This window comes from Amblyomma maculatum, chromosome 10 (genome assembly GCF_055883805.1).
Source record: "Amblyomma maculatum isolate TAMU_Amacu chromosome 10, ASM5588380v1, whole genome shotgun sequence".
Lineage (NCBI taxonomy): Eukaryota > Metazoa > Arthropoda > Arachnida > Ixodida > Ixodidae > Amblyomma > Amblyomma maculatum.
In genome coordinates, this window is record NC_139353.1 from 52,186,073 (window position 1) to 52,212,478 (window position 26,406).

General features: G+C 45.1%; 1 protein-coding gene across 2 annotated transcripts; it reads left to right on the forward strand.

Annotated features, from left to right (window-relative positions):
• Positions 1-991: 991 nt before the first annotated feature.
• On the forward strand, positions 992-26,156 carry LOC146176391 (amine sulfotransferase-like). 2 transcript variants are annotated; one of them, XM_084580958.1, is made up of 4 exons: positions 992-1,108; positions 21,406-21,513; positions 22,598-22,945; positions 25,332-26,156. In XM_084580958.1, exons 3-4 carry the CDS (start codon positions 22,620-22,622, stop codon positions 25,960-25,962), a joined length of 957 nt encoding a protein of 318 aa, XP_084437084.1. In that variant the 5' UTR covers positions 992-1,108; positions 21,406-21,513; positions 22,598-22,619; the 3' UTR covers positions 25,963-26,156. The 2 variants fall into 2 exon arrangements, with proteins under 2 accessions (XP_084437084.1, XP_084437083.1); XM_084580957.1 differs by lacking the exon at positions 992-1,108 and adding an exon at positions 21,090-21,295.
• Positions 26,157-26,406: the final 250 nt, after the last annotated feature.

A 26,406-nucleotide genomic window follows, 5' to 3' on the forward strand; every position in this document is an offset into this window, starting at 1 on the left:
TGGCATTGAAGTCGCCTATTAGCACGGTGTACTGCGTCTTTATTTTTCGCATTGCCGATTCTACATCTTTGTAGAAGCTTTCAACAGCCTGGTCATCATAACTACATGTAGTTGCATAGGCCTGTACAACCATCAGTTTATATCGCTTATTAAGCCTAATAACGATGCCTGCCACCCTCTCATTAATACTATAGAATTCATCTATATTACCAGCTATATACTTATTGACAAGGAAACCCAGTCCTAGTTGTCGCCTCTCTGGTAAACCTCGATAACACAGTACATGCCCATCCTTCAGTACAGTATATGCCTCATTCAGCCTCCTAACTTCACTAAGCCCTATGACATCCCATTTCATGCCCTCTAGTTCCTCTAACAGCACTGATAAACTAGCTTCACTAGCTAGGGTTCTAGCATTAAATGTTGCCAGGGTCAGTTTCCAATGGCGGCCTGTCCAGCGGAGCCAGGTATTCTTGGACAGGCCGCCATTGGAAACTGACCCTTGCAACGTTTAACACTAGAACCCTAACTAGTGAAGCTAGTTTAGCAGTGCTGTTAGAGGAACTGAAGGGTATTCTTAGTGAGTAGTTTATAATGAACTTGGCTCAGATGAGGTCCAGCACAACATAGCTCACATTCTGGGCAAGCTGCAAGCATCCGCAGTGCAGGTAAAGAAACAAAAAAACCATAAGCTCTGTCACACGAACATGGTCTGGACGAACGAATCAAGCGAAAACACTTTGTGATTCGTGATGTGCACTGTTTCTATGAGGTAACGGCCGGCATCAGAAGCTCACTGATTGAGAGAGGCATCAGCGTGGCATTTCTTTTCTGCTCTACCCAGTATAAATAGGATAAAACAATTTTCCTTGTTCCCTTGTCACGGGAAAAGGCCGTTGCACCTGTGCACTGGCACGTGTACAGCTTCGGCTAGATGACAGCCACTGCCAATGTTGCTTTTTATGCCACCATCTGGCTGTTGGGTTGTCGTAGCGCCTTCCAATCTTTGGCACATCGGTACTTCTGATCATTTGACGTGAACACTGCACAAGGCCCTCCTGTTACACAGCGTGTTTGCTCCTGAGCACTTATCCTTGGATGAAAGGAGGTGAGAATTAGGAAGTCACAATTTCCGCACATTTTGGGGACGCGCACGCATGGACATTTAGGAAAAAATAGGGGTCTACTTATGTTCCGCTTATGAGGGTATGATGCGATTATGCTAAATGTGCCGCCTGCAGCTTTCTTCATTTATCATCGTTCGCCCAAGTGTTTTCGCTACTTGTTTAACCAATAATCCTTTATTTGAGCCTTTGTAAGCTTACACATACGTATAAGCATGCAAACATAGTCTTGCACATTATATTGCATGCTAGAATTGCCAAGTGGCACAAGAATCAAGGGCCCCGCTGGGTTGGCGAAGTGGTTAAGGCGCTTGACTACTGTGCCCAAGGACGCGGGATCGAGTCCCAGCCTCGGCGGCTACTTTTCCATGGAGGCGAAAAGCTAAGAACTCGTGTACTGTGCGATGTCAGTGCAAGATAAAGGACACCGGGCGGTCAAAATTTCCGGAGTCCTCCACTACGGCGTCTCTCATAGCCTGAGTTGCTCTGAGAATTTAAACGCCAAAAACCAAACAAACCAATCATGAATCAAGAAGGGGGAGGACAAGGAAGTGCTGCTCGCGCTTGTAGTGTCGCGTCAGCCGTTCCCTATGAGCTAAGTCCCCTGTATTAAAGCTTCATGATTACGCCCCTGGTGCTTGAGTCTCGACAATGCGACATCCGGGCTCATGCTGAGTGCCGCTGGCCTGAAGTTGTTCTGTGTTGTCGTAAGCTGCCCCTCTGAAATATCTGTAAATATATATACTTTTTTGTGCGTGTGTGTTACATTATATATATAAATATAAGTATATATATATATATATATATATATATATATATATATATATATATATATATATATATATATATATATATATATATATATATATAAAGCGCCGTCTGCAGCAAGCCTTAACAACGTGCATCTGGGATACAAAAGTAACGCGTCTAGCGCGGGGGGGGGGGGGGGGGGGGAGTTCCATCTCGGAAGGACTACTAGAGTTCTCATTTCGTGCAAACTAGTCATATTCATATTGTTACAAGGTCATGCAGCGTCACATGGTTTTATATCGCACAAGAGAAAAGACTAATGTGTCACGCTCAAATAAAGCTTAAAGTAAAGACCTCGTGCGAAACCGCATGTTTTTTTACAGATGTTTCGGCCGTGGGGCCAGCCTAATACCGCAAAATGTCTGAAGCTATGTCTAAGTACCTATTATATAGCTAAGTCAGCAACAACAAGCAAAATGTCATACAGCGGGCTATAAATAATCCCAGATGTCACAATATTCGCAAGGAGCATTTGCTGTAAAATACAATGAAACTTTTTTGCACAACATAGTAGTAATAGATATATAAACAGTCGGGGACACCTTTTGCCAGCAGCACACTGTCAGCCATCTGATTATACTCCGCAAGGGTTAAGCAGAAAAAGCGCATACCAGAATTTATGCATCTGCTACGGGACACGTGCCGGCAAATGCATGGAAAATAGCAGTGGGAACGTATTGCGACAGCGCTGAGCATACTTCGTGCTATATGCCTCGACTAATATTGAAACAAAGAACAAATAATAGCAAAAATAGCGGCAAGAATGATGGCAAGGAAGTTATCTGATGCGAACATGCGGTAAAACTGAACGTTCCATGTCTGCTGCTCTAGTTGAAGGTGGCGCTGGGGAACACACCTTGGAACGTCAACATTAACACCTAAGAAGGAAATTTGGACAGCGTCTCTGTAGCTTCGTCATGGGAATCGGAAACGATATTCGGAAGTCGTGAGTGTGTGTGTCATCAGCTACGGGTTGTCCATTTTCTGCACTGTACTTTATTCTTTCTCCCTAAAAAGCATACATTATTAAAGTCGACAACAGAAAAAAAAAAAAACTTGCACGCTTTCGTTGGCCTCGCTGACTGTTGGCTTCTTTTATTCCTATATCATCACGAGCCACTGATTTCCCCTCAATTTCCTGCTTTATAGCTTTCGATTAGGGCACTTTTGAACCAACAGATAGCTGTAGAAGATTATGGGACAGCTTCGGCCCTTTCTGCCGATCCCGTTCTACCGAAGGCTCGCGGTAACACAGGACCCTCCATATCTGTCGCTATGGACGAAAGTGGCCCTGGTGAACACTTTTAAGGCTCGGTTAAAGGTAATGGCAACATTAATGGCCACGAAAGTAGGGGGTTGGACAAGTGTCGGGGCTGCTCAGTTGGTAAGAGTTAGCTCTTCTATTATGTACTTAATTACATCTCTCCCTAAATTATTACACAGGTCAACAGCAGCAATTTAAAGAAAGACGATAACAATTCACTTGACTTCCTCGGCTTCGGTGACTGTCTGGTTCTTTCAGTAATAAATCATATATATATATATATATATATATATATATATATATATATATATATATATATATATATTGTGGAAGAAGGCCAGGTCGCGATGGCAAGGTCGAGACGGCAAAGCAAGGGATGCCGTGTCTGGCGTTTTACTCCGATGACAAAGCCCAGGCGCGCGCCGGAGCCGGCGCCGCGGGACGATGATGATGGTATGTACAAATGAAAGAGGAAGTTCATGGAATGAACAAATTAAAGAACATCCACGGGAGGCTAACACAATCTTCCCGGGGGGTCGGAAGCGGCCAGCCTGGCCGCTCCTAACTAAGCGATGCATCGCGGCGCACAAACGGTTTCAAGCGAGACACATGAACAATTTCAGTTCCACGGTGGCGTCGATCAGCTGGGGTATCAACAGGCGTCACTTTGTAATTCACTGGGGAAGTTTGGCTTATGACCTCATAGGGACCTACGTAGCGGTGGTGGAATTTATCACTAAGGCCAGGGGTGCGCAATGGTGTATAAAGCAGTACTTCGTCGCCAGGACGAAAAGAGACCACTCGATGTGTAGAATCATAGCGAGTCTTGCGGTCTTCCTGGCACGCTGCCGTGTTGAGGCGGGCAAGATGACGGCATCTGGCCAAACGAGATAAAAAAATGGGTAGGTACTGATGTGGAGTAGTCGGGCGTAGAGAAGAAGGAAGCGTCGAGAATGGTAGTGGGAGGACGGCCATAAACGAGGAAAAATGGAGAATAACCGGTGTTCCGTTGTACTGCTGTGTTATAGGCGAATGTGACGAATGGTAGAATAGTGTCCCAATTTCGATGATCTGGTGTGATGTACATGGATATCATGTCTGACAAGGTGCGATGAAATCACTCAGTCAGGCCGTTAGTCTGGGGATGGTAGCTTGAGGTTGTCTTATGAAGGGTGGATGACGCTTGAAGAACTTCGGCAACGACTTTCAATAAAAAGGCTATGTGGAGAGGTCACTTAGGAGCACCCGAGGAGCGCCATGACGCAATACAATTGATTGCAAAAAGAAATTTGCTACTTCTTCAGCGGGACCAGTCGGTACAGGTGCTGTCTCAGCGTAGCGTGTGAGGTGGTCAACAGCTGTTATAATCCAATGGTTACCCCCATCGGAGAGAGGTAGGGGACCATATAAGTCGATGCCGACTACGTCGAATGGCATGGCGGACAAGGAAGAGGTTGTAGAAGGCCAGCGGGCAGAGAAGTCAGTCGTTCGCGACGTTGGCACAGAGGGCAGGATGCGACGTATTTGGCAACGGTGGAAGATAAGCCAGGCCAAAAAAATCGTTTTTTCACGCGGTCGTAGGTTTTGTCAAAACCAAGGTGGCCTGCAGTAGCGTCATCGTGGAGAGCCGCCAGTATACGTGGGCGAAGCACACGCGGCACGACTGGGATCCAGCGAGTTCCATCAGGGCAATACACGTAACGGAGTAGGATGCCATCTTCGAGCTTGAAATTGCGAAGCTGTCGGCGAAGCCTAGCATTGGGCGGGTCCGAAGCGCCGATAAGGCGGTCGATGATAGGACGGCAGTAGGCGTCAGCTAATTGCTGCGAGCGGAGTTCGTGTTTGTGCTCAGAATCGTCAAAAGAAACTGTTGTGATATGCGTCGGGGGAAGAGATGGTCGGCTGTGGTCAGAGGTAGAAATGCGTTGCGAAGAAAAACAGCAGGCTGATTCCGTAAGTGGACACGAGAGAAAGCGTCGGCGTCTTGGTGTTGGCGACCAGATTTATAAGTGACGTCGAAATGGTATTCTTGCAGGCGTAGAATCCAGCGGCCAAGTCGGCCTGTCAAATTTTTGAGTGAAGACAACCAGCAAAGAGCATGGTGGTCGGTCACAACTCTGAAGTGCCGACCGTATAGATAAGGGCGAAATTTTTGGACAGCCCAGACGACGGCAAGACACTCCTGCTCGGTAATGGTGTAGTTTTTCTCAGCTGGAGTCAGAGTCCGACTGGCAAAGGCAATCACTTTCTCACGCGATGTTGCATCACGCTGCAGAAGTACAGCGCCAAGACCGTGACCACTGGCATCGGTGTGCAGGATAGTTGGAGCACTGTCACTGAAGTGGGCAAGAACAGGATCTGATGTGAGGGCGTGCTTTAGGTCATTAAAAGCAGTTTCGCACTGTTCCGTCCATACGAAAGGGCTGCGTGCTTTAAGTAGCTCATGAAGTGGTGCAGCAATAGTTTCAAAATGCCTTATAAAACGCCGGAAATAAGAGGCGAGGCCGAGGAAACTGCGCAAATCTGTAGTCCGTTGTGGACGAGCAAAGTTCAAGACCGTGATTATTTTTTCAGGATCTGGGCGAATGCCGTCATGGCTGACCAGATGTCCCAGTATTCTAATTTCCTTCTGTGCAAAGTGGCATTTCTTGGTGTTGAGCTGAAGGCCTGCCGAAGCGAGACAGGTGAGGACTTCATTCAGGCGCATGAGATGGTCATTAAAGGTTTCCGAAAAGACAACAATGTCGTCCAAGTAACACAAACAGGTTCTCCATTTTAGGCCACGAAGCACAGTATCGATCATTCGTTCAAATGTCGCTGGTGCGTTACAAAGTCCGAAAGGTTTTTTCTTTGTCGTCCTCGTGCATAGGTATTTGCCAATAACCTGAGCGAAGGTCCAAGGTCGAGAAATATTCGCAGCCTTGGAGAGAGTCAAGGGCGTCATCAATTCGTGGCATCGGATATACATCTTTGCGGGTAACTTTGTTGAGGGCGCGGTAATCAACACAAAAGCGTATCGAGCCGTCCTTTTTTTTAACTAGCACTACTGGGGAGGACCATGGGCTTGTTGAGGGACGAATTACATTGCGATGGAGCATGTCATTTACATTTTCTTTAATTACTTTTCGTTCAGAGAGGGAAACCCGATAAGGCCGTCGGCGAACGATAGAGTTACCTTCAGTAATGATGTGATGGCGCGCAACACTATTCTGTCCCAGTGGTGTGGAAGTAGCATCAAAAATGGCTTGGTGGTGTAGAAGCAATGTCAGCAGTTCTTGGCGTTGGTTCGGCGTTAGTTTAGGATTAATAGTCTTTGCGAGAACAGAAAGAGAGACGTCTGACGAAACACGTTGCTGAGGCGGAGGGGCGGTGAGCACCATCAGGGAAAAAGGTTGAACATCCACCATGCAATGCAGAGAAGTTCCTTTTGGGAGCACGAGGGATTCACGTGAAGTGTTAGTGGCCACTACTGTCACTGAGCCGTTGTGGAACCGGACAAGACTTGACGGGAAGGCGATGCCGCGTGCAAGATGACTATATGATGGTGCTATTAGTACGTCCCCGTCAGTTATGTGGTCAGAAACAACAGTAAGCAGTTTTTCGCACTGAGGAGGCAAAACAGTATCAGCGGCGGCAACGAGGGGATGATGTCGTTCAGGAAAGTCAGATGAAAAATCGCTGTCTGTCATATGAATAACACGCTCACCACAAGAAATTAACGCTGAAGCGGTTGACAAAAAATCCCATCCAAAAATCATCAGATGCGCACAAGGTGAGAGCACAGCAAACTGCACATGATGGCGGATACCGTCGATAAAAACTCGTACGGTGCACTTCGCTGAAGGGCGCAAAGGGACGTCACTGGCTCCACGGAGTTCAGGCCCATCATATGGTGTTGTCACTTTTCGCAAACGGTAGCACAAATCAGCGTGAATGACAGAAATTGCAGCCCCTGTATCAATCAAAGCTTCGACCGGTAAACCTTCAGCGATAACAGCAATCACGTTATACGGGCTATCAGGAGGACTTTTAGTAAGTTCGCAGAGTGCAGTTTGACCTCCGGAAACTGCAACACTTAGTTTTCCGGATGGCGGACATGGAGAGTGGTTGCGGGACGTAGAGCGGAAACTGAGCGGCGGTATGGGGAAAGGGACCGGCGTCGAGATACATGGGCGCCATTTGGTTCAGACGCGGATACCGGCGGTGGAGAGGATCGACGAGGTGGGCTGGGAATAGGTCGCCGCTGATAATATGAGGGTACGTCACTGTCGAAGGCGTCGTAACCACGCCGCTCGTTTTGAATGCGTCGACGACAGAAGCGGGATATATGCCCTCGGATTCCACAGTAGTAGCACACTGGGCGAGAGGGGCGCCAAGGTGCGTGATAGGGTGGCGTAGGCTGAGCCGTCGTCACGGCGTTGATGTGGTTGTAGGGCGGTGCCAGTTGGGGCGGCGGAACAAAAGGAGGGGGTGATGCTGCGACGTGTGCGTAAGTCGATGCTGGGCGGGTTGCAGGAGGGTCGGACACCATAGGCCGAGTGAATGTTGCCAGCTCATCTTTAATGATGTTGCGGAGACCGGCGTCATTAGAAGGTACCGAAGAATGATCGCACCCGTGTTGACAGACAGGATTGAGGGCTTGGAGCTCCTCCCGGATGGTGGCTCGAATCAGTGCCCGCAGATCTAGGTCAGCAAAGGTCGGGCCAGTAGCAATGCCGGGCTGCAATCGGGAGGACTGCAGCTGGTCGATACGTTGGCAGGTCGCAATAATGGCGTCAACAGTAGAAGGATTCTGGGCAATCAGGGTGTTATATGCCACTGAATTAATTCCTTTCAAGATATGGTGTACTCGTTCAGGTTCTGGCATGGTGGGACTAATACGCCGGCAAAGTGCAAGTATGGCCTCTATGTAAGACGCGCACGACTCATCGGGACCTTGGAGGCGAGAGGCGAGCTTATTCTTCGCGACCTCTGTCCGAGCTGCTGGGTCCGCAAAATACTGGCGGAACTGCTGCTTGAACGTGGTCCAATTAGTGGTGTGGGGTTCGCGGTTAATAAACCAGGTTCTGGCGACCTCAATGAGGTAGAAAGAAACATTCAGAAATTTTAGAGCATCGTCCCACCGGTTGTAGTTACTGCAGCGTTCATAAGTGTCCAGCCAGTCATCGACGCTTTCATCGCGACGACCAGCGAACAGCGGCGGGTCGCGTTGTCGTGTGGGCACAGTCGGAGGGGGTGGTGCAGCCGAGGTAGAGGGTGCTGCCGATTCGTGGGTACTCTCGGTAGTCATAACGATGGTGGCAGGCGGTAAACAGCGACCGGAACGTAACTCCAGCGAGGGGCAGGGCACAAAACAGCAAGGGGATCAAGTCCTACCTCCACCACTTGTGGAAGAAGGCCAGGTCGAGACGGCAAGGTCGAGACGGCAAAGCAAGGGATGCCGTGTCTGGCGTTTTACTCCGATGACAAAGCCCAGGCGCGCGCCGGAGCCGGCGCCGCGGGACGATGATGATGGTATGTACAAATGAAAGAGGAAGATCATGGAATGAACAAATTAAAGGACATCCACGGAAGGCTCACAGTATATATATATATATATATATATATATATATATATATATATATATATATATATATATATATATAAGCAGATCAATCAAGGGGAAATGAGGGTCCTCGTTATAATACATGAAGGAAAGAAGCCAACAGTCGGCGAGGCCAAGGAAAGCGTTGGGGATGGTACTTTGTCTTTTTTTTTAATGTTTACTTGCATAATCACAGAAATTAATAATGTAATCTGTTTAGGGGAAATATGGTTAGACACAAAGTAGAAGAAAAAACAACGTGCCGATGGTGGGATCCGAACCCACGACCTCCGAATAACGCGTCCGGTGCTCTTCCAACTGAGCTACATCGGCCGCTGTCCCCCCTGCTACTTTCTTGGGTATTTATGTTGTCTGTATACGAACCTTGAGAGTGTTCACCAGCGCCACCCTCAGCCATAGCGGCGGACGTGGGACGTCCTTTTGTTACCGCCAGCGTCACGTAGAACGTGATCAAGAGCGAGGGTAACAAAAGGACAACCGGTATATTTCCCCTAAACAGATTACATTACTAATTTCTGTGATTATGCAAGTAAACATTAAAAAAAAAAGAAAGACAAAGTACCATCCCCAACGCTTTCCTTGGCCTCGCCGACTGTTGGCTTCTTTCCTTCATGTATTATAACGAGCACCCTCATTTCCCCTTGATTGATCTGCTTGTAGCTTACGGGGGTCTCGGTTCTGGCAGTCTTGAAACCATAGGTAGCGTAGGAGGGTTCTAGCACAGCTTTCGCCCTCGCTCTTGATCACGTTCTACGTGACGCTGGCGGTAACAAAAGGACGTCCCACGTCCGCCGCTATGGCTGAGGGTGGCGCTGGTGAACACTCTCAAGGTTCGTATACAGACAACATAAATACCCAAGAAAGTAGCAGGGGGGGACAGCGGCCGATGTAGCTCAGTTGGAAGAGCACCGGATGCGTTATTCGGAGGTCGTGGGTTCGGATCCCACCATCGGCACGTTGTTTTTTCTTCTACTTTGTGTCTAACTATATTTCCCCTAAACAGATTACGTTACTAATTTCTGTGATTATGCAAGTAATCATTTAAAAAAAGAAAGACAAAGTACCATCCCCAACGCTTTCCTTGGCCTCGCCGACTGTTGGCTTCTTTCCTTCATGTATTATAACGAGCACCCTCATTTCCCCTTGATTGATCTGCTTGAAGCTTACGGGGGTCTCGGTTCTGGCAGTCTTGAAGCCATTGGTAGCGTAGGAGGGTTCTAGCACAGCTTTCGCCCTCGCTCTTGATCACGTTCTACGTGACGCTGGCGGTAACAAAAGGACGTCCCACGTCCGCCGCTATGGCTGATGGTGGCGCTGGTGAACACTCTCAAGGTTCGTATACAGACAACATAAATACCCAAGAAAGTAGCAGGGGGGACAGCGGCCGATGTAGCTCAGTTGGAAGAGCACCGGACGCGTTATTCGGAGGTCGTGGGTTCGGATCCCACCATCGGCACGTTGTTTTTTCTTCTACTTTGTGTCTAACTATATTTCCCCTAAACAGATTACATTACTAATTTCTGTGATTATGCAAGTAAACATTAAAAAAAAAGAAAGACAAAGTACCATCCCCAACGCTTTCCTTGGCCTCGCCGACTGTTGGCTTGTTTCCTTCATGTATTATAACGAGCACCCTCATTTCCCCTTGATTGATCTGCTTGTAGCTTACGGGGGTCTCGGTTCTGGCAGTCTTGAAGCCATAGGTAGCGTAAGGGGGTTCTAGCACAGCTTTCGCCCTCGCTCTTGATCACGTTCTACGTGACGCTGGCGGTAACAAAAGGACGTCCCACGTCCGCCGCTATGGCTGAGGGTGGCGCTGGTGAACACTCTCAAGGTTCGTATACAGACAACATAAATACCCAAGAAAGTAGCAGGGGGGACAGCGGCCGATGTAGCTCAGTTGGAAGAGCACCGGACGCGTTATTCGGAGGTCGTGGGTTCGGATCCCACCATCAACACGTTGTTTTTTCTTCTACTTTGTGTCTAACTATATTTCCCCTAAACAGATTACATTACTAATTTCTGTGATTATGCAAGTAAACATTAAAAAAAAAAGAAAGACAAAGTGCCATCCCCAACGCTTTCCTTGGCCTCGCCGACTGTTGGCTTCTTTCCTTCACATATATATATATATATATATAGAGAGAGAGAGAGTGACGAAAGACAGAGAGGAAAGGAGAGGCTGCTGGGCCTTTGAAACTCTCAGTCACCTCCCCCCCCCCCCCCATCCTATTTAAATAAACACTCCCGTTACGCACTGAGTACGTAAAAGTTTTCTGATAGAGCTTGCTGCGTAGCAAATATTTATCTTATTCGACAAAACCGCCGACTCGCTGGCCCCTACTGTTCGGCGTGGCTTAAGACTACAATGTTACGCCGGCCGATACATCACCTGCGGTGAACAACTGGCCCCATAGCACGAGTCGCGGACTTTTGGTGGCGAATATGACGACGACGTCGACGAGTGGCTAATCAACTACGAACGGGTGAGCCGGTGGAATCGTTGCGATTCGACCTTGAAACTAGCTAACATAGTATTCTTTTTGAAAGAAACTGCATTCATTTGATTTAGAAAAATTAAGATTTACTTGCTGCGACTGCTTCACGGAAATAAAGAAGTGTTCTGGGAAATGGATACGGGAAAAGAAACGCGCAGAGCAAAAGTTGCTGCAGCGAGCCCAAGTTCCTGGCGAGACATGCACCGATATAATGAGGAATTTGTATCTTAATTTGTGTAAGACTGTAAACCCAAGAATGTCTGGAGAAGATAAATTCGGGCATTTGCGAAAGGGAATCGCTACAGATGTGTTCATTGTTCTGTTTTTTTGTCGTTTTTTTTCTAGCAAAGCTTCTTGCTAGCAGAGACTCTCTGCTAGCAAATATAATTTAAACTCCACCATTGTCGTCCTTAGGCACTGTCGCACGTTTGAAACCTTGAAGCTCCGTATTATAGCACACACATTTCGGCGAATGGTAATTGTAGCTTCCGCCACGAATGTTGGTGTTCGTGCTCCTGCGACTGTCTGATCTGATACACCGGGTCGTGTGAGGACTGCTTCGTAACCTAGACTTTGAAAGCTAGGATGCACATATATGTCCGTTGCGCGCTGCGGGTAGAACCCACGACGCCATCGAATAATTGGACTCCGGACAACCCCAGACACTATGACTTACTTACTACCTTCTCAGCAGCGTATAGGGGGAAGTTCCTCCCACCTAAGCGGAGTTCTTCTCCAGCAACACAGGCCCGACCACAATCACCGTGCTTAAGTAGTTTTTACCCACTCTCTTTTGCTCTAATCGGCGATGCCTGCAACCTGTATGCTACAGCGGCAGATGACTGCAGGACACGATTCCCGGACTGCCGCCGACAAGGCCTGCTGGCACAAGAAGAACCCCTATTGTCCAGTGATTCCCATTGGCTCAACACTGAATTTCATCCAACAGCGCTCATGTCAACTAGGAATACCTGTCGCCCGGAACAGATACGAAATGCCTCGCCTGCTTCCGTGCAGCCTTGCGCCAGCAACTCAATGACAGCAATGCTCACCATTCTCTATAGGCACCGTTCTTCGCCTTCGAGAAACTAGAAAGCGCGGCCGATGGAGGTGAGGTCGTCGGAGAGTCAACGTTGTTAATACCTCTGTCTCTTTATGTTCCAAAAAAAAAAATCTTGGAGACTTATTCACAGTATCCGCAGTAAAGCGTGAATCGAGACTACATCAACAATCCAACAGTCTTTGGTGTGAGTTAAGCATTCAAGAATTATTGGAAACTCAAAGTGATGTTCGGCGTGAATCAATCGGTTGTGTTTCGTGGTGTTATTGCGGGGAGTCATTGGTGTCACTGGTACATTTCAAAAGCAATATTCTGCTACGGATGGGAAGGCCGTTATAAACATGCAATAATGTTTTCACAAGTCGTGACTGAAACCTATCAGTTAGATGCCATGTCAAAAAAAAGATAATGCACTTTCTGCGCGACGTTCTTTAAGCGAAAAACACCTTTTCTTTTGCGGCTGCAAACGGCACGTGGGCATTAATGCATGTTGTGAATTTTCCAATGCGCCATTCGTCCTCACATGTGTTCTGTGATATGCTTTTGACCGACTGTCAGCAGTTTGGAGGACAATTGTTTCTGTCACAGAGCAAGAAAATACTGAAGGGCCTTTGTGCAGACGTGGTAACATTCGCTAATTGTGACGGTCGCGTACAGCGATTCACAATGGAATCCCAGGATAATAAAATAAAGCTGTAGCTTACTACGCACAGTTTTCACATGGCGGAGTGCTATAATGGTCTATTTCGTAGTTTAGCAAAAGGGAGGAAAGCGGGAGCTTTGTTGTTGCTTTGCTGAGTTGTTTATTAACAGATTTTTTTTTTCGTTACATATTGCGGCTTCAGACATTTTACGCGCCATAAATTATCCGAGGCTAATCAGTAGCTACGTTTACATAATAATAATTATTGGTTCACAGGAAGGGAAAGGTGCAGTATCTGTCGCACTTGCTCTGTGGACACCTGAACCGCGCCGTAAGGGAAAGGAAGAAGGTTGGAGTGAAAGTGGAAAGAGAACGTTTACATATGGCTACATTGAAATTTTCGACACGCCTTCAAAGTCTCAGAGTATCATCGGTGTACGCTGATACTTTAAAAAGTGCTAAAACTTTGATGTTTACAATTTGTACGTAAGTAGAGGGATGAATTTAGGACCAGTGTTCTGGCGCTCCGCAACCGTATTTTGTTCCATTTGTAGAAACGTCCTAGCCTCCAGCTGTGCGAATGGGTCTGGGCCTGGTTGTCGCCGTCGGTTTAGCGGCTTGCAGTGAGTGCTAACGTGCATTGCTAGCGAAAAGAAATTATCAAGAGAAGTTGTAGTCGCGCATGAAAAGGGCTGCAGGAACGCACATGTCGCAAGGACCAGGTCTGGCTTTCCTGGACCAGGTCTGTACAACAAGGGAAGTTGAGGGGCAACAGCCGCTTGCTATCCCACGTTTTATAGCTGTTGCTGTGCGCTCGTAGTTTGATGACTATCACGGACTGCGAACATAAGCTCACCTCTAGCCTTTGATTCAAGGAAAGCGTTTGGAAGTGCCTCAGTTAAGCCTTAAGCATTTCTGACGGCTTTTGAGTTTCTGCAAAAACTACGCTGGTACGAAACGATACCGTTCGAAGGCATCATTATTACGCAGTTACATTGTTGTCTGTGGGAGAACATGCGATTTCTGAAGTCAGTTGTTCACTATCTAATATATTGGCTGACTCAGTGTAATGCGAACTACTGTTGTGCCCAAAATCATTTTCGTACAGTAATTCAACACGTCACAGCATTCCCGACCACTCACACACCTAGTTAGCGTGATGTCGGAGCTCCATATACTGCCACTTCATCGCGCTGGTTTTCAGTCATTATGGTAATCTGGTTACGTTCTATTCTTTGCGCTCTGCGTTCTCTGCGACAGAAATAAGTCTCACATTTTCTTTCTTTTTTTTCCGAGATTTGTCTTGAACATAATTTTGGACAGAAATAAGTCTCACATTATCTTTCTTTTTTTCTGAGATTTGTCTTGAACATATTCCCAGAAAATTAGCTTTCTTGTTTTGCGGCATGTTGCCGCATACAAAGATCATGGCGTCTTGCCCTATCAAGTCCTGGAGCATCAAGGGACAAGAAGTGGAAGCTGTGACAGATTTTCTCTTCTTGGGCTCCAAGATTACCTCGGAAGGAGACTGCAGCCATGAAATTAGGAGACGCCTGCTTCTGGGAAAGAGAGCAATGGTTAGCCTTGACCGCCTAGTAAAGAGCAGAGACATTAGTCTGCCAACCAAGATCCGTATAACTCGTGCTATGGTCTTTCCAGTTGTGATGTATGGATGCGAGAGTTGGACTGTGAAAAAGGCTGACCGCCGAAGAATTGACGCGTTTGAATTGTGGTGCTGGCGAAGACTCTTGAGAGTTCCTTGGACTGCCAGAAGATCAAATCAGTCAATATTGTCGACCATAAACCCTGACTGCTCATTGGAGGGTCAAATTCTAAAGTTAAAGCTCAGCTACTTTGGTCATCTGATGAGAAGAGAGGAGTCGCTGGAGAAAGATTTGATGTTGGGCAAGGTTGAGGGTCGCCGGAGAAGGGGTAGGCAGCGAACGCGATGGTTAGATGGCATCCTCGAGGCACTGCAGATGAAATTATGTGATGTTAGGAAGATAGTGAGAGACCGGAAAGCGTGGCGTGACATGGTCAATAGGGTCACGAAGAGTCGGACACGACTGAACGACTGAACTGTGAACTGCCGCATACTTTTACTTTTCTTTTCAGTTGATTATTTTAACAGTCATGACAAGGTCACTAGGTAGGCGGTGAAGCAAAATAAAATAAATGCTTACTTGGTACCAGATATGCGACAAATCTTTTACGGAATTTTCAGAAGCGCATGATGTCAGCGATGTGGGGCGAAACATCGTTCCACTCAACTTCTGCCCTTTAGAAAAACAACCTTGAAAAATTCCTGCTTCGGCAGCGCGTTTGTGAAAATTGAATGGAATGGCTGGTGCGGTAACAAAATCTGGAAAGACGTGCGCACGTTTAGGGATCGTAATAAAGCAAAAAAAAAAAAAAATTGTGAAACATGGGATTGACTCAGAAACGGGAATAGGGTGACGAAAGGAAATATTGTGTAGATGAGTTTGGGGTTTTAAAAATGATAAAATGCATCGATAAATACATAGTGGCTCTGTTATGAACTCACCTCCCCCCCCCCCACCCTAGCATTAGTAAAGTGCTATTGGTGTGGGTGTCAAAATGAAGATAATTATGTGATTTTCGATTCAACCAATAGCGCGCAAGCCGGCAGCCTGACATGTTTTTACGCACACTAAAGAGGTGACGCTTTGAAGCTTCGAATAAAGTTCCAGCAGAAGAGATAATATATGTTACATGTGCACAAGAACATAGATAACATCAGAGCACAGAAACACGCCTACATTTTTAGCCAGTGACACCTGTGTTCCCAAGACGCAGAAAATAATATATACAAATTAAAAGCAGTTTACGACGGTGGTCAAAAAAAGATGAATTCTGCAATTAGCCGACTTAACAATTAATTTCATCGTGCTTTCATTTCGTTCAAGTAAGTATACGAAAAGGCTTTGATGCAAGTGCTAGCCACAGGACGCTAGATAGCCCAGTCATCCGCAAAGGAAGGAAAACATTGTTATTTGGTATCAGCCATAGTTTCTTTTTGCGGACAGGTGCTGCTGCTCAGGAGATGCGGTATGGATATCGGAATTGCTAGACAAAGAAGAGTATTACCCACCATTAAAATAGACGCCTGTAAGTCTATTGATTCCACCTGATTCGTGCACAATTATTTGTTTAATTGGTCATACTGCAGGCCAGGACTTCCGTCGAAGCCGGAGAAGCATTACATAAAAGCTTATATCAAGTGACGACACTCGAAAATCATGTTTGACAGAACGATAAGAACGGACATCTGGTTCACTCTGCAATTCGATAATATATCTTTAGAGATATACCAACGGGGAGAAAATTCCTGTCAGTAACTTCTCGCGAAAAAAGAAAAACTGGATAAAAAACTTTAAAAGCTGAGCGTCTGTTGTGAATTGAGGTTAAGAAATGCCGATGAGCAAGTCGATTGTTCTTTTATTATGTGCCTTCACAGAGCTGAGTAACTAGCGATTAATATTGTTCGAGAGGCTGTTGTGAAGCATTGCATGACGGCTGTTTTTCCTTTTTACCTGTAACATTTGGCTAGCATTATTTACACGAGTTGGTGAATCATTCATTTTGTATCTACCGAAAATATATCTCATCGCCATTCTTTGTACTCGCTCTAATTCACTAATATATTTCTTGTTACAAGGGTTACATTGTTGCATTACAGCCATATATTTCAGGTTTCGTTTGGTTATATGCTGTTGAAGGTCCCAAAGCGACTCGTGTTATCAGAGACGCCGCAGCGGTGGGCTCCGAAAACTTCAGCCAGCCGGGGTTCTTTATCGCGCACTGACATTGTGCTGCACTCGGGCACCTAGCTTTTTGACTCCATCGAAAAGCAGCCCCCATGGCCGGGATTTCATCCCGGATCCTTTGGCAGAGTAGTCGAGTACCCTGACCACTGCACCGCCACGGCGGGGAGCGATATATTTCAGTCTGGATCTTACAGATAATTTTAGGCTATCATTTTAATAATCATGGCGGGAACGCGACAGTAATGTGATGTTGTTGTTTTTTTATTTCGCGGGCTTTATTTGAAGCTGGGAAAAAAGTACACACCAGGCTTTCTTTACCGCAAATAAATGCAATAGGGGTTTCTGAGGTTGCACTCCAACTTTGGAAATCACATATTCTCTAGAATCAATATTTGCTAATTTTTAAATTTATCTTAATTACCAATTAGCTAATTGCAAAACAAAATGTTACCTGTGGTGCGCAAGACTGCTGGAAGCTCTATGCAATGGTATCCCTCATCTAGCTCAAATGATTTATTTTTTAACCATTGGCTAAATTTAGCTTGCACACGATGTATAACATAGTTTTCTCTGAACCTAAATTTGCAGTATTGTGAAATTCACTCAAATAACCCCATCTTACTTTTGTACCTAAAACGTTTCCCTGTGGGCTTTGAAAACGTTTGCAAATCCTAGAGCGTCCATAGTTGTATTCGAAGTGTTGCACTTTTTCGTTGTTATAAACTGTTCACGTCCACTTCTTGTTTTCGGGAGAGTAGCGGGAAATGTTAGGTTGCCCGCTATGGAACGACAAGTTTAAATTTGTCAAGAATGTTCGGCGCTTGCTCTTTGAAATACGCAAACATTGACAGGACTCGTACTTAACTTGCCACAATTTGCATCTGATGGTTTTACAGCAAATATCCCGGTCGTAGATTATAATAAATGCACTTCGTATACCAGTGACAATTTTCGTAAGGAGAGCAGACTTCTTTCTATAGGGAGCTCCAGCTCTGTTGTATTGAAAGAATAATAAACTGGACGGCTCCTTGATTTTCAGTGCTTAGAAAATTTTGAAGTGGTTTTAGCGACCATTAATAACAAGGGGAGTGCGAAGACAAGAAAATTATGAAACTTGAATATCATTTCATGCAATCATTGAAACTCATTCAACAGTTAACATTGAAAAGTATTCTCAAATCGCTTTTCTCCGATCACTTTTCAAAAGATAGGCTACAGCCAGCCATGCTCAGAATGCGTGACACGGAGTTCAGCGATGCCAAGCGGTCGATTCGCGTGGGAGCTTTCATAATACTCAACATGACATTCAGGACTGAGGGATGTGGCAGATCTTAGGCAAGGTTAGCGACAGCGGCCCTGACGGCCAATTTGGAGGCCGTGACTTCTAGGTAGTTGTCACCAGTCTCGTACCTTTACTCGTGGCTCTAGTTTATTCTCTTTTGTGATCGACAGCAAACGAAAATTTTGAGATACTCATAACTTTAGGGCATGCCCAATTATATTTCGCTTATGTCGCACCGTACCTGAGTGACACCGGCACTCACCTATGAAGCAGAAACGTCGAGGCTGTCAAAAGAGTTTTGTTTAAATTGGCAGCCACGCCAATGGCTATCGAAAGAAAAATGGTCAGTGTAACGTCTTGAGGCAAGAAACGCGCAGAGTGTGTGAGAGTACAAACGCGGGTTAGTGACATTCTTATAGAAATCAAGAAGTAAGCATTAAGAGGTCATGCAATCCGAAGGCAAGATAATCCTTGGTATCTATGGAAAAACTTGATTCTACGGAAAAAAACGCGGTTGCTGAGGGCGCCAGAAAGTTAGGTAAGCAAATGAGATAAGGAAGCTTGCAGGGGTTGAATGAATGTTGGTGTCACAGGATCGGGTGAATTTAAGGCATACGAGAGAGGCCTTCACCATGCAGGCGTTATAGCCACTCATGTGATGAGTATTATGTATCACCCCTATTAGTCGAGATTAGTGCTGGGTCTTTTAACATGCAACTATGACATTTACTTGATTCGTTATTGTGCCGCACCATGTCGCTACTGATTCCGCTTTCACATAGAAGAAAATGGCTTGCTTTGTGCAACCATTTCTACAGTATGCGAATATTTACTGTAATATTCAATTCGTGCTGAATCCTGTCACGATTAATATCGCATTATATTTGGTTGTGAAGAAACGTCATTTGTATTTATTCGACTTCGTTTGGAAAAACAATTACTATTACTCGCGCACAACTATAAAGCTGCGTATACGATTTCATTTTGCATTTTTGTCTTTCCGTAGCACTATTTTTGCATAGTGCTGCAAACTGAACATACATGTTCCTAATGCGATAGAATTTCAGCCATCGCAAAGGCTCAACCTCCTGTTCTATGTCAAAACTTTTCTGACTGGCCGAGAGCTTAGATGTGATAAGCATCCCATGACATTAAATAAAATGGAAATTTTAACATTGGAAATGAACCACCGCAAAATTAGCAGCCCAAAACATTTAGTAGCTGGCAGAACAAAAGTTCTCAAGTCTTAGAGGCAAGAGGCGTTGGACTCTCAAAAAGTCAAGATGGATTAGGGAGTGAATAGGGTCAAACTAGAGGGCTTGATAACAAGAATATGGGAAGATACCAGAGATTTGACATATTAATAGGGAGTATACAGTAAGAAATGTTGATTAAAAAATGTTGCTACACTCTGCAATGGTCGTCCAATAAAATTTCCCAAGAACACTAAATAAAGCGATTGACTACTGCATGATAACAGAAGGCAGCACAAGCCAAACTGTACCCGATGTTTGATCAGAAAACGTATCATGATACTGAAGTAGTGTCAAAGAATTGACTGAACTTGATTTTGGCTGGAAATTGACGGATATACTGGGCGTTCTAGATAACGTTAGCTAAGGTTTAAAGAAATAGGCATTGGAGTAGGTTAAGGAAACCACTTGAATACAGCTGCCGGGCCATCTGGCGCACCACAGGTATTTTGTATCCTACAATTACCCCAATAGTAGGTATAATAATTTTTCTAACCTACTAACTGTTGCTATTACACAATAAATGTGATTAGCAAATTGAAGAGCAATTTCTAAAACCACAATTTTCTTTATTTTCGATTAGGAAAACATTTCACGTGCATCTTTTTCCCGAGCTCCAAAAAACAAAAACTATCATGTGTTGGGCCCATTCGTGTGCCACGAAAGCGTAGTTTGAGCGAACGAAATCAGCGGCGCCCATCACAGGGCGGCCCCGTTCCACCGATAGGCTATGTTGGCAACGGTTGCAGCAATCGCAGTGAGATCGCTCCAACATGGCACCGTTAATTGGGCCGACTGCCTGAAGCGCATCAAGAAACCATCACAGACATATCAGCCTCCCGCTGCTACGGTGCCGTGCACCCACAGCCACAGCTGCATCCGTGCACTAAAACCCCGGTTGAGGGCAGCACAATAGCGGCGCGGCAGTGACGTCCCTTTTTTGTATTTGGCCGGTATTCTTTGGAGAACGAGAAACACATACACGTGAGGCTTTCTTTAACGCAGTTAATTGAAACAAGGGTTTCTCAATCTGCTCTACAACTTTGCAAATAACATCTATTCTCTGAAATCAACAATAAGAAATTTAGAAAAAATTGCCATAATTACCTGTTATTTGAAAAACAAACGTTTGCCTGTGGTGTGCAAGACGGGTGACATTTTCTTACAGCTAGTTTCCCTCGCCTACCTTCATTGTTATAGTTTTTAACACTTGGGCTAGCTTGGACACCATGTATAGACGTGTCGCGCGGATGGAAGTAGAATAAAAAACTTCAAATGCAAAAATTTATTTTAAAGAATCTTGGACATATTTCCCCACTGCAGCTTTAAAGAGACAATTAGGAAGGCGCTAAAATAATTAGACAATTTCTACGCAAAAGTGTAGGAGCTCCGAAAGTACGTCAATAAATACGCTCATCGGCATTTTGTCCTCTCCACTGTCCTCTAACGACACGTGCCCACATTTATCTGGCAATACCTATGTTTTATGATATATTCTTTCATTCGCGGTTATCCGGACGTCTACTCTGAGCGCGGCTGTTTTTTTTTTTTTTCATAGGAATTCTACGACCAAATAAATATACAGAAGAGAGGAGGCTGTGATGCCCTGTTTTGTCTGCACCTTTTCACCATTTGCGCATCCGGCGTAGTTTCGAAGTTTGTTTTTGAACCAGTTGGTGGCGTACAAGAACACATGCGCTATAGGACCGACGTATATGCTTCGCATCCTGGCATGAGGCCCATTCTGCAGTACACGTTTTACGAGCATAGTACAGTGCTCCATTTGCGCTGAATTTCAGCTATTTGGCATAGCTGGACCGATTCCCGCGACGGAAGTGAATTTCACAGTGAGCAAAAGCGTTGCTTTTTTTTGAGGGAAAGGCTGACTTAACTGTAAATTAAGATATACCACAGCCGGATTTCAGCTACGGTCAAGCGTTAATTACTAGACACCTGTGTTTTCTCAGGTAGGAGACAGATCTATTAACGTGCCTTTCTTTTGCACTTTTTCTGTTGAATATCGGAAATTCTGCTTGAATTTAATTTTCAGTAATTTATGCTTACGACCGTTTTACAGGAACCGTCCAAAAGCTCCGAGAAGCGACTGGCCAAGGTTGACAAAATTTGAAAATATCCAAGGCAAGAACTTCTGGCGGTCTGCATATCTAGAAAACGTTACTTTGTAGTAAGTGACGCTAACAACAATTTTTTTTTTCAAAAGTAGAGCGTGTTTTCGGGAGCCTGGCAGTAATCCGCCTTCTTCACAAAATGTGGCACCCTTTGGCAGTTGTTGAAAATCCGTCTGCTACTGGTTGAAAACTGCTTGGCGCCAGCGAAATGACGGTGTGTGTTTTTGACAGTTAGCGCCATCTATCGCATACGCCTGTCACGAATAATAACTACACATTGCCTTCGAGATGAGCTACGGTTGCGCCGATTGCGGAGGCCAAGGACTGCGCACGCGCTGCTGGGGTTGGTGGTTTGTTTTCAACCAGAGTAGAGACGCGCATGTGCAGAGCGGCCTTGTGAAAAAGGCGAATTGCTTTAATGCCTTCGCTTGGAGTGACACAAATATTCCGTGTGAATGTGTAAATAATAATTATAATTATAATACCAGCAGGGATATGGTGGCTGCAGCTATCAGTGGACACAAGCAGCTTCGCTGTAAAGGCCTGAAAGTGTTTGATGACGGGGATATTTACAGTTTTCTTTCAAATAAGAATACTCAACAACTTAGTGCAAAGTGAATCTGGCATGATTCACTTTGCATCCACTACTCTTTAAAAAGTAGGTTATTTGAAGCGCAGCGCAGTTTTCGTGTTCACTAATATCTAGGTTCTAGAAATATTTTTGAGTTGCTGTCATTTCGCCGGGTTTGGGATTTAGCATCTCGGAGCAGATGGGATCAATTACTAGAGGTTGGTTTTTCTTGCCTCCGTAGTTTATTACGTTCGTAGTGATAGAGGCGCATAGTGTTATCCCCAACTTGTGTTTTAGATATTTAATAACCCTCGCGGTTGAGCGCTAAACGCCTAAATGAAATTTAAAAGCTCCAACACGGGAGTCCCAAGTACATGCGATAGGACACTGTCCCTCATAGCCTGAGTCGTTTTGGGACGTTAAATCCCACCAAACCAAACCAAACCAAACCAAACAGAAGATGTCAGCTCTTAATTCCAGAGCTTTAACGAAGAGAGCCTAATCCTACACGGCACTCACGCAATGATACAATTCGTTAGTGACCGTTGCACTGCATTCTTCTTTCGCAGAAGTTCTACGACCTCGTTGACAATGAACGAAGAATGTCTCGTGGACGTGGACGGGCTTCTGGTGAACGATTTCCTCCGTGCGGAAAACGTGCGTGCGGCTATGAAGTACCAACCTAGGGAAGACGACGTCTTCATAGCCACTTATCCAAAGTGTGGCACAACGTGGACCCAGTACATAGTGTGTAATATCTTCACGCACGGCAACGCTCCCAACAACGTGACTGACTTCTTGGTCCAGGCGCCCTACTTCGACTTTATGGGCGCCGATGCAACGACCAAAATGCCCAGGCCTGGCGCCTTGATGACGCACTTGCCCTTCAACATGCGTTGTCACTCCAACAAAGCAAAGTACGTGCTACTAATAGCTACAAAGGAACAGAAAGATTAAGTAACCAACTAAGTAACGAGCCAGCATGTAATGGAAAAAACGAAAATATAGGGTTGTTTTTTTATGAATTTGAAGTAATAATAATGGAGGAGGTAACTGGTTAGAAAGTAGAAGAATAAGCAAGCACATGTCGCCAGTGGCGTTCGAACCCACGACCTACGATGTGCGTGGCCTGTACTCTACCACTGAGCTACTGAGACAGTTGTTTCATCCTCCTATCGATAAGAGTGTTCTCTAGCACGACCCTCCACCGTAGCGGCGGGCGTCGAACGTTATGGGAAACTGCGATTGCCATGTAGCACTCGATAGATAGGGGGGGGGGGGGGGGGGGGGGGAGACGGTATGAGGAGAGGCAGCAACTGTGTGATAACCTTCGGTCATTATTTGTTGCCTTTTTTCTTAAGCATCATATGACCAAACTCCTCATTTTCCCTGCACTTCCTTGCTAATCGTCTACTACCCTATATCTTCTAAGGTAGCGACATGGTTGGCTAGCTCCCAAGCATTCGGTGACTGAAATTACCACAGAGAAACGCAACTGGATTCTTGCCGACGCTTAAGCAAATATATAATATGGTCTATGAGAGAGGCTTTCGTGAAAGGACCCGGGTCAATTTCAATCACCGGTGCTGCTTTACATGTACTGACATCATAGAGCTCATAAATCATTTGTTTTTGTGCCGAGTAACTGCTAACACGCAGTCACGCGTGTAATGATTATAAAGGATAAACCTAATGCGACACCTATGCCTATGCAACCAATCAGCGGACACTCCCTGTCAACAATGTTTCATAATTTCTATCCTAGGAGCATGTAGTAGTAGTTAAGACTAAGGAGAAAAAAGGTGCCGAAGTTGTTTTAAAATTGCAGATGTTGGCAGAAATGGGAACAAAGCTGTAAAACCGCAAAGGGAATTTATGTCACTTGCTTTTTCACAGACACATCTAGTCCTATCACCCACACCAACTGTCACGGAAACGTTTTGAAACAGAAAAATTCCTAAGCCAAGCACGAAATATAATTCTGCGGTTTTACGATGTAGGGTGTACAGACAGAAAGGAAAATAAGGCACGAGGCAATTCTGTTACTAAGAATGTATGGATAAGGTAAATATAAGCTATTTCTTTTTTCTGTTCTATGCTTGTCCTATCAGACCGATGAATAAGCGCACGGGCGACATGGAACAAAATCAGACCTGGACCAGAAAGTAAAAGGTTCTTGAAAGAACTCAGTTTTTATTGTTTTTTTTTTAATGCAGCATACAGCGCTTGGGCTTTGCACAGACTTGTGTAGGCCGCAACTGAATATCTGGTTTTGAAATATAGGTAAGAAGTACTTGTTTGCGATAAGGTGTAAATGAAAATTTTAAAATCTCACCGATCAATTAAGACATTCAGAACTGCAATTTTTATCTAGGAGGAGTTCTGACTAAAAGTGTAAATTTGCAAATTAGGTAAGCAGCTCTGGGACGCTGGCAGAATATCCGCCGTTTTCTTTGTTTGAAGAAAAAGTAAAAAAAAAATGGCTTATGATAGAAGGCAGCGTCTTTGATCGAACCGAACAGAACTGTTTTTGTGGGATGCTATTATTACGCAAATGTCACTATGCCAGCATTACTAGTGAGGTAATGTATTCTGCGCGATATTTGGCGACTTTGGCTGGATACAGGAATTCACATTTTCTTGCAAAATATCGCAAAAAATATCCAAACGTGTGCACGTTTTGGAAATGCCAATCCGAGCGTCGCTATCAAGCTTTTTTTGTCCAATATGCAGTGTACTGAACATAATTTGGAGCAATTGTGCGTCATGCTCTCTCCGTAGATATTGAAAAGAAATGACGTTCGCTTTGCAAACCACAGCATTTAAAGCTAGAACACTGTGACAAATTTACGCTCATCAATGAAACATTTCAGAATATACGCTCACATATAGTTCATTTGAACATAAAGCCAAGAAGGATATATGTAAAGATAACAGGTACTGCCTGCAAATGCAAAATTATTTGCCAGGACAGTTTTGCAGGCTAGGTGGTTCATGAATTTCCCGGAAGGTCAGCGTAGGAAGACAGTGACAACCGACACATAAAAGACAGGACAGAGCGATGTGCCCTGTTTTCAGTGCGTCTATTGTCCCTGTCTTCCGGCGCTCTGCAAAACTATAATTATCTTGTCTCGTCACTAGAGCATGTGAGATGCTTACACTCAACTCAAAGTTAAAATGCAAGCTGCGCAGAAAAAAGATCATTCGAAATGATGGATTACCTGGAACGGACAACTGTATGTTTTTCAAATAGATGTTGGAGAACACAATGACCTTCTTTCACACCTCCTCATTCTCGCTTAGGTACATCTACGTGGCGAGGAACCCCTACGACTGTGCCGTCTCGTATTACCACTACCTTCTAGGACACACGCCGAAGACATGCGCGGATGTATCATTCGAGACATTCATTCAGGCATTCGTCAATGGGCGCGTACCTTACGGCGACTTCTTCGACCACCTTCTCCCATGGTACGAGCACCGGCATGACCGCAACGTTCTGTTTTTCACCTACGAGGAGCTTAAGAAGGACACTAGGGCATGGGTCCTCAAGATTGCCGATTTTCTCGACAAGACAAAATACGGGGATGCACTTCGCGAAGATGAGAAGCTCTTTCAGAAGATATTGGATGCTTGCAGTCTAGGGAATATGAGGGAAGTTTTCAACTGTGGCTGTGACACATTTGTCAGCAGCTTACTGGCACTACCTGAGCAGGGGCGTCTGCAGTCAATGGAGATTTATAGGACAAATCCTCTTTCCAAGAAAGAGTCCCATGAAGGCTCCGGTCGTGTCCGCAAGGGGAAAATCGGTGACTGGAAGAATCACTTCACGACGTCTGAGCTCCGGGCAAAAATGAAGTCATGGATCGAAGAAAAAACGAAGCACAGTGATGTCATGCGCCTTTGGGCTGATATAAACCTGCCGTCACATTAACAGATTTCATGTGATCAGTGCAGTTCTTTATATAAAGGAAAGGTTAACTTTGCTAAATAGCGCGTAATGAGGTCATCTTTTTACAGTATTTTAGCGCACAGTTGTTTGTTATGAGCAACACATGCTCATTTCAATGAATACCCACAATTACCATGCACAAAGTACGGCTGTCAATAAAAATGTTTTTCTTTGGCGCCTGAGAGAGTTCACTTTTTACAAATCATATTTTTTGCCTCAAAGCAACAGCAGATTATGTGATGAAGGATGAAAAAATGATCTAAGTAACGAATGAAAGCTTTGCTGATTCTATTAAGTCCAGCAGTAAGCGATGTGTGGAAGTTGAAGTTGAGGTTGAAAGCATATTTTTAAATCAAAAAGCAACGTACAAGAATATACAACGAGAGGTTCCATGGTACAAAACCGCAGGTGGTACCTCTCTGTGGG